General features: G+C 32.4%; 1 protein-coding gene across 1 annotated transcript; it reads right to left on the bottom strand.

The window, feature by feature from the left end:
* Positions 1 to 2,766: 2,766 nt before the first annotated feature.
* Positions 2,767 to 9,223, bottom strand: LOC123702691 (nucleolar protein 56). Its single transcript, XM_045650468.1, has 8 exons — positions 9,095 to 9,223; positions 8,342 to 8,546; positions 7,911 to 8,078; positions 7,102 to 7,300; positions 5,966 to 6,229; positions 5,036 to 5,190; positions 4,103 to 4,273; positions 2,767 to 3,092 (listed from the first exon to the last, which is right to left on the bottom strand). Exons 1-8 carry the CDS (start codon positions 9,095 to 9,097, stop codon positions 2,881 to 2,883), a joined length of 1,377 nt encoding a protein of 458 aa, XP_045506424.1. The 5' UTR covers positions 9,098 to 9,223; the 3' UTR covers positions 2,767 to 2,880.

A 9,223-nucleotide genomic window follows, 5' to 3' on the forward strand; every position in this document is an offset into this window, starting at 1 on the left:
TGTTTGTGTTTTATTTACTAGTTTTTAAGGTTAGAAATTAATTTGGCATATCGCATCCTCGCATAGGCGCAGAGCGCTTCTATCATTTTTACTTTTTATAATTTACTAAATATCGTAAACATTGTAAATTCTTGAACATTCTTACTGGCTTTTTTTCGATATAGCATTTTAATTTTTTGACCACATGAAACCACCTTTGATTTAACTACATTCAATAAAAAAAGTAATAAAAAAGTACGCAAACACTAGGATCTTACAAAAAAAAGTGACCCTCAAAAATGTATACGGCACATTTATTCTAAATTGATTCATTTTAAAAATCAGTGAATTATGTCTATTATATCTGTAGCGACACCTCGGTACAGAAATAATAAAAATTTCTGTACCGATATTTATTTTATTGAATACTAGCTTCCGCCCGCGACTCCGTCCGCGCGGTTGTTGGTCTTTGCGTGGATGGTTTATTTCTCCATTTTGAGTAACTCGGACAATGACATCTTATAAATATCTATTGGACCCAAATACGGCTAGGTCTATAATAATACGCAACGTGTGTTCGCGGTACCTACTACAGAACAACGTCTATGGATAACTGAATAAAAATAACTGCGTTAAAAACAACCGACTTCAAAAACGGAAAAGTAAGAAATAAAAAAGATTTGATATTATTAATTACTACATATTATTTTTATGTGCTATTTACTAAAAAGGTTTGATGTCGGTGCATGGGCTTAATACTAAGTGCTTAGTGTTTGGCACCGACTTCAAACCTATTTAATAAATAGCACATAAAAATAATATGTAGTAATTAATAATATCAAATCTTTTTTATTTCTTACTTTTCCGTTTTTGAAGTCGGTTGTTTTTAACGCAGTTATTTTTATTTAATACTTTTTAGTGTATTTTTCAACACGAATCAAACGAGCCCAAACTCGATAAAGTTGAGTCAATATATTACTGAGTTCCTATGGCCACCTTCCGATTCCATCATCAGATCAGCTCCATGTCATGATAATGTTTCATCGCTATCCAATTTACATTCGTATACAAAATTTCAGCTCAATCGGTTACCGGGAAGTGAATCAAAGTTACTTGCTACATTGAAATTAAGTCATCGAGTACAGACAAAAATGCTCATAAAATAAAAACTACTAGGCCTAGCCGAATAAAATTTTTATGGGACCAATTCGACACCATCCCGCATCGAACAAAAAAAGAATCACGTAAATCGGTTCAGAAACCTCGGAGTAATCGGTGTACATACATAAAAAAAAAAAAAAAAAAAAAAAATATACCGGCCGAATTGATAACCTCCTCCTTTTTTTTGAAGTCGGTTAAAAATTGAGATTAATTTTTTTCTACGTATTTTTCCAGGATAAAAAGTATCCTATTTTACGCCCAGGATAATAAGGTATAATTATACCAAGTTTCATCGAAATCGAACCGGTAGTTTTCACGTGATGTCTTCACATACAGACAGACAGACAGACAAAAATTTTTTTAATCACATATTTGGGTTTGGTATCGATCCAGTAACACCCCCTGCTAGTTATTTTTTCAATATTTTCAATGTACAGAATTGACCCTTCTACAGATTTATTATATGTATAGATAATATATGATGTGTTGAATAAATACATATTCAAATACAAATAAAATGGCGTTTTATTGTTTTTACACGCTTTATATTAGCTTCACCTGTATGTTTGTTTGTAACCGACTTCTTTGGGCGCGATTTTGACCCACTTTAAACGGCCAGATTTCGTTCAAACTTTGTAGATTTATTGAGGACCGATGACAATACACTAATTTGATAAAATTTTCTATAAAAAGCGTGTTTTTTAGTTTTTTTAAACTATTATTATTTCGTATGCATATAATAATGATGAAAACGTTACAAATGACCTGTGTAGTATTTTTTATGAATATAATATTAATGTTATTTCTAATTTCAACAAAATTATTATTTTTGTAATATCGATATGGTTACATCCCTTTAGAGCGATTGTATTATTACGTATATGTACAGAGATTTTTCTGTGTGATCGATGTATGTGTGCAAAAACATGCTAGTCTGCCAATTTTGTAATAGTTTGAGTTTGTAAAGACACAAATTATTTTTGTGAATGTGTGATTGTGTTTCAAAGTGTGAGTTACCCTCCCCGCACCAAAATCGGCAGTGTTTAGTTAGAATACTTGCCAGCGTGCTCCATCCATTACTTAATGATCTAAGGTCAAATACAAAATGAGATGACATTTGTCTTGAGACATAACTATAAATAAATAAACTATAAAAATTCGCTTATTAATTAATAATAAATGCTATAAAAATTCGCTTGGTCAGCCCATCACGCGGTCATTGTAAAAGTTACCGTTACTGTTAAATTTAACTGTTGAGGTTTTCGGTTATTCGAGATCAAATTGAATAAAAATATGCAATAGGTATTAATTTTTGCGAGTGTTTTATTTGTTTATGCCTTTTAAGTATGAATGACAGAAAATAATACAAATAAGAAACTCACTTCAGAGTTCAGACACCTTCAGAAATGTAGATTGTGGGTATTGTAAAGAGACGAAGATATTTAATTTTTTGTATATATTTGTAGTTGATCAAATGAATCAAAGAGTGTTTGAGTGGGTCAAATTAATCGTCTTAATGTTGTTTTAGTTTACTTAGTAACAGATCTACCTAATAAAAGCGTGTTTGAGTAAAGAGTAGTTTTGAACCAGTCTAACTATGGTGGGTAACAAAAATAAAACACCTCATACTTTCGTAAATTTTTATTCCTTATAAAATACATACAGTGAAAATAAACTCTGAACATAACGAATCTTCAAACACAACCGAACAAAATTGTAAGGCACATTAGAAAATTCGCTCTATTCCTCCATAACTTCTACTTCTTTCTTTTCTTTCTTCTTCTTTTTCTTCTTTTTAGCGCTCGGCTCTTCTTGGCTCTGCTGTTCTGCTTCTTCCATAGCTAGTTTCATAACCTCAATGTTTTTCATAGGAATGTCACCGGTTTCGTAGAACTTCAGACGATCTTCAACTTGTTGACGCAGTTTTTCACCAAATACTGTTGTCTGGTTCTCTGTAAATGGAGAAAAAAAGTTTATTTCTTACATAGTATTTTTTTCGGATATTCCACGAATATATAGGAATAATATACTTATACAAGAATTCATATTTTTTAAAGGATTTTAAAAGTGTAAAATGGATTATTTGTTTTGTTCAGACGTTTTGAACATAATAAAGAGCGTGTTCACATTGAACATTTTTTCACCGGTGAACAGTGTGAACATTTTTTCACCGGTGAACAGTGTGAACATTTTTTCACCGGTGAACAGTGTGAACATTTTTTCACCAGTGAACAGTGTGAACATTTTTTCACTGGTGAACAGTGTGAACATTTTTTCACCGGTTATTATATTATTATATTATAATTTATGAATAAACGTGTTTAAAATCCGTTAAAAAGTGTTTCATTAAGTTACATGTATTTTTAACTACTTGAAATAGTAAAGTTACACAGATTAGTTAAGAATATTAAGCAAGTAGTTACTGTACGTTGGCGAACTGTTATGTTATGTTATGCTTTAAATATTAAAAATTGACCATTTTATAGAATGAATGCAATTTATTATTTGTAGATATTTAAATGATGGTGATGTAGTGTTGCAACTGTATGCAGTTAATATGTAAAAACACATAACGTAATTACAGTCGCATTTCTATAGCACGCTATTATTACCACAAGCCAATATACAACCTGCAATAGATCAAAACGTGCATAAATTTAATTTATATTTAAAATAGATAATAATTTAATAAAAAGCTTAATTATTTTAATGTCTGTTTGTGTCAGTTAAAATTTAAAATAATGTATAAAAATGTACGTCCAAATTTACAAATAAAAGCGCACACGTGTCAGAAGCGAAACTTCTTTGGCCAGATTCAAAGATATCGTCGTCTATATAATCGTATATAATCGTCGCCTTACTCCACGACGTGACGGCATTGCCATGACGCGACCTTGAAATTTTTACTATCGAAATGAAACTACAAATGATCTACAAATGAACTACAAATGAAAATACTAACCAGAGAAACAATCAATCCTCGACGCTATAGAACACTTATTGGCCAAGTATCGGCTGATCCTGCCCTTGTTCTTCAGACCGGCTCGACCAATGAATGTAGAATGGTATAATAAACCATATTTGGGTGTGTTCGAGCGTGTTTTTAACGCTCGGAATAGAGCTTTTTCCGCACCTGTCGAAAATAAAATAAAATATAAAATATTGTCATAATTTTAAATTTGAAAATGATGTTAGACAGTTAGGTTTTATTTTTTTATCAGCATTGCTTCAATGCAATTCGTAATATATTCGTAAAGTAAACCTATGAAAGTCGTAAACGACATGATATCAATAAAAATTTAATACTAGGTACATCAAAACATAAATCTATATGCACATAATTGAATGAAAATTCTTTATTAGCTAGTTCAATAAAGAAACGAATCTTCATTGGCGGCGCTTATCATTCCCTCTCGCTCACACGCGGCCGTACGGTATGCAAAAAAAAGGGAAAAATTAAATCACTAAAATGTATTTGATTTTCCCTATAATAGTTTTTATCATAAATTTACAATGACAATTATGCCTTTTGCGAAAGTAAATAATGTTTTATTGGAATTTGACAAAATATGTTCTTTGGGAAAAGTTGTTCAGTTTTATGGGCTTATTACAAGTATTATGGGGATTTTATTACATTCTGTATACGTAAATATGATAATTCATTTAAATACACAAATACAATAACAAAAAAGTTTGTCAACAAACAATTTGAAATAATTAATAAAATAATTATCAATTTACGTTATTTTTATTTTCTTTTTTGCTGATCCTACCATCTGTCAAAGTCAGCTTTGGCCGCCATTGAAGATTCGTTTCTTTATTGAACCAACTAATACTCACTTTTACCTAACAAAACATAATATTAAACACAAGAGTAATAAAAGCCTATACACACCAAGAATCTGCAAAGTAGACGCAGGATACTTGGCCAGGTTGGTGAGCGAACCAGCCTTGGATATCAGCCGAGCCCCGACCTGGTCTCCGATGAGAGTGGTGAGGTTTGGAGCCACCGAGTTCATCTTTGTGTGAAGGTACTCCGATATTTGCTTTCTGGTAACAAAAGATATGATGTCAATGGCTTGGTAGATTTGATTGTTCTTAGAGAAATGATTGCAAGAGTGTTAGTTAGGTAATAACCTAACTAACATGAATATTTTTTTTTTGTCAAGATACTATGAAATTGTAATGGAAGTTGTGCATTTTGTGTATTAAGTTAAGTAATATTATAAATGCGAAATTTTGTGAGGATGGATGTACAATTACAATGAAATTTAGCACACATATAGAGGGTAACTTGGATTAACACATAGCTTTGAGCTTTTTTTTAACAAATGGCTTTATCCCGGATATTCCACGGGAACGCGAATTATGTGGGTTTTTATTTGAAAACATTAAAAGCGAAAAAAAATATCATTGAAAATATATTGGTTAGATACAAATTGTATCAACATAAAAATAATACATATTTTGTGTATATATTATGTATTTATATTTCAGTTGAATTAATAGAGCACGCGCTTATAACCGCAAGCCATTGAACGACTTGCAATAGATCAAACGTGCATAAAATGAAAAGAATAAAATATTTAATAAATTAATCTCTATTTTATTATTTCGTGCTATTACGTTTTGCTTTCTACTTGCATAAATTAGGTAATGTATTTTTACGTGATAAATTAAAAAAAATCATAATTTCAGAAATCCTAAAGACACTTCAATATACAAATAAAACGCATCAACCAATAAAAATATACCATCTACCACATCATTATTTCCAAATAAAAACCAAATTAACAATTTTTATTATTAAAAAGTCTTCACTAACCTGTAATTACTCAACGACACAACCCTCCCCGCAAACATTTGTATATTAATCAGGTCCACAGGCGATATATCCATTCCCATTGACATTTTGGACGCATCAATGATTGCTTGGGCCTTCTCCGAGTCACCAAGTATCTCAGTGAGTGGCTCCACTGATTCTTCGGTGAGAGATTTCCTGTCTTTAATGTATTCCGCACATTTTGTGTATAGATGGTTGTCAGGGACTATGCTGACGAGCTCTGGGAAGTGGTAGGAGTACCATTCTCTGGAAATGAATATAATTTTAATTAATGTATTTATTCTTCTATATACCTCAATATAATTGTCAAACACTCATGTGTATTTATAAATTTTGTTTTTCATAGGTATTAAGTACATTTGAGAAGAATTTTCTGAATAGATTCAGGTTAATTTTAGTTTAAGATGCTCTGTTCCAATGTTGAACACTGCTTAATAACTTTCATTTTGTTCTCGGCTTTCCTAAGATAGTTATATCTCAAAGCTTCACAAATACTTATGACGAGTGTGACGGACACTAAATTTCACCTACATTGATATCCAAATTATTTAAACAATTTCACTATTACATATTATTAACATTCATTAGCAATTGTCATCTTCACCGTGACTTGTTTGTTCCAACGGTTAAAGAGGAAATTCTCCAGAAACTTAAGACATATTATAAAAGCCGTATAAAAAATCACCCCAACGTACTTGTCTGGAACATGATGGAGCCCACTCGCACTTTTAAGCGCATAAAACAGAGAGCTCCTCAAGACCTCCTTCCACCGTAGAATCAGACTCACCATGATCATAGAAAATATTATATGGGGACGCCACTGGGCGTTTACCATGCATGTCAACATTAAAACTTATAACCACCAGCTTAATGCTTAATAAGGCAGATTGCAGGTTTAGAGGAGATTTAAAAAAAAAAAATATTATTAATTATTAAGCTATTGCATAGCTTCTATCGCGGGCATTGAGCGCGGGGACCGAATCGAGAAACTCCGTAACGAAAAAACCTCACGCTCCCCACCCCGACGGGTTCGGAGGTGTGGCTTGAAGGCATAGCATGCAATAGGTTTACCGCGGCAGTCCCCGAGTGACACAAGTCTTTTTATTTTAACACCTCACCTGATCCTCATAGAAAACGTGTTAACATCTTTATCAAGCTGATCCAACAGCGCAATAGACTGTATGATCATATTATCCACTCTGTGCACGTTGAACTTCACTCTCGCACGGGAGTACGAATGGCCAAGTCCGAGTTGGGCCACGCTACATGCTTTCTGCGTGAGCCCCTTGATTAGTGCATGGAAGTGAAACTTGATACCTGTAATTGTGTACTTTGTTTAATGTTCAATTTTAAATCTATACTAATATTATAAAGTTGAAGAGTTTGTTTGTGTAAACGCGCTAATATCGGAAAAGTACTGGTCCGATTTTAAAAATTCTTTAGGTGTTCGATAGCCCATTTCTCGATGAAGGCTATAAGGCTACATATTATCACGCTAAGACTAACAGGAGCAAGCCACGTGGGTGAAACCGCGGAACGCAGCTAGTATACATATTCAATTGATGACATTATGTTAAAAATCAGTTTGTAATGAATAAGGCAGAGCAAGTACTTTAAATAATAAAATATCCCTCAAATAAGATCAATTGAATTTCTATCCATTTATTAACATTAACATATAGCTACCACTAACATAAAATTTAATTTAAAAGATATATCTCTATAATCAAACCTCAGTTTTTCAACAGATAACAATCTTGCAAAATAGCTGATAATTATGTAACAACTTGGTATAGTTTGATTGAAACTTAATGGTGGTTTCGGAAGTTAGTTGTGAAACCAAAATTGCGTATCGGAACGTACAATTTTCCGAGCCGCCATTAAGTTTTATTTGTACTGTAACACAAAAACATCTCTCTTATCTTACCTCTAATCAATTCAGGTACTGCACCAATGTGCGAGCAGGGAATCTCCAGGGCTTCGCTGATAGCTGCACCAAGCTTGGGATCCAGCACACCTAGCGTGCATTTTGATCGCTTCTTGCGTTTCGGTAACGCCCCCTCAAGGAAGAGGTTCAAATCTTCTGGTAAAATACCTGTGTAGATGTTAAAAGTTTAGTAACACACTTGTTATTAATTGTAGTGAATCCAATCATAATGCAGCAAAAATAATAGTTGCATTTAAATAAAAACTAGTATTATATTTTAAGTGACTTTACTAATACTTATCTATGTAATTTAGGTCAATAATAAACGACATAGGTACAATTTACATAAATAAAACATTGTTTCAAAGTTAATCAACCTAAAAAAAAAATGAACAATGTATACATTCTACAACATTTTCATCTTAATTTACCTTCAGATATCGCATTAATGTTCTCCAAAGCCAAAATAGCGGACTTGAATGGCTGGAACGCAATCAGAGACACAACTGAGTTGAAACGCTGCAAGTCCGTCACAGACTGCTCCACTTGCGGCAAGAACGTCGCCAGCTCCTCGAACTCCGCCACGCGGAAGAGGGCGAAGCCTGCGGCGTGCTCGAAGAGCACGTACAGCTTACTCTATAAGTTAATTAATGAGATTAGTCTGTGAACTAGCGTGATAAACATTCATAATTGATTGTATTTTAAATAATGCAGTCGTCTGTTTGTATATATTATGTAGTAGTAGAATTATATTATATTATATGTTTACAAATAAATGCTTTGCTAGTAATGTATTGAACTCTTTACATCAATATTATGTTGATTGAAGTTATTGGTATGGATTTTTGTACTTATGGCCAGGTAAATAAAGTGAACATCATATTAGATCTTCTTTTCTTTCCACATATAAAATGTTAGCATTCCATATTTGAGGTTATAAGAGCATGTAATTAAAATAAACTTATAAATAATAATATAATTACAAAATAACAATACGAAAGATTTTTATGTTGGTTCAATGTGTGAGATATTAGTCTGTGAAATTATAATTAAAATATTTACTGTAAAACATTACTCAACGCAACACTAAAACCAGGAACACCATGCCAATAATTGTATAAATTGTAAAAGGTTGCACAGAAATAATTAAACATCTGATTTATTGCATTAATAGTTCTACTTACCATTTTTAACTAATATTCGTTGTTATTTACACATTCACTATCATTTTTATTTTAAAACACGTGTATTTATTATACCCCCGCGATTTTATCACGCAAGTCGCAAGCGCCCCCACACCAGATAAACGCAAA

This window comes from Colias croceus, chromosome 24 (assembly GCF_905220415.1).
Source record: "Colias croceus chromosome 24, ilColCroc2.1".
In the NCBI taxonomy this organism is placed as follows: domain Eukaryota; kingdom Metazoa; phylum Arthropoda; class Insecta; order Lepidoptera; family Pieridae; genus Colias; species Colias croceus.

Bases quoted from the DNA above. Each gene is read 5' to 3' on its own strand.
- LOC123702691 (XM_045650468.1), bottom strand. The intron at 7,301-7,910 runs GTAAGATAAGAG...ACACAATTACAG, and splicing joins AGTACCTGAATTGATTAGAG to GTATCAAGTTTCACTTCCAT. The intron at 6,230-7,101 runs GTGAGGTGTTAA...ATTCATTTCCAG, and splicing joins ACGTTTTCTATGAGGATCAG to AGAATGGTACTCCTACCACT.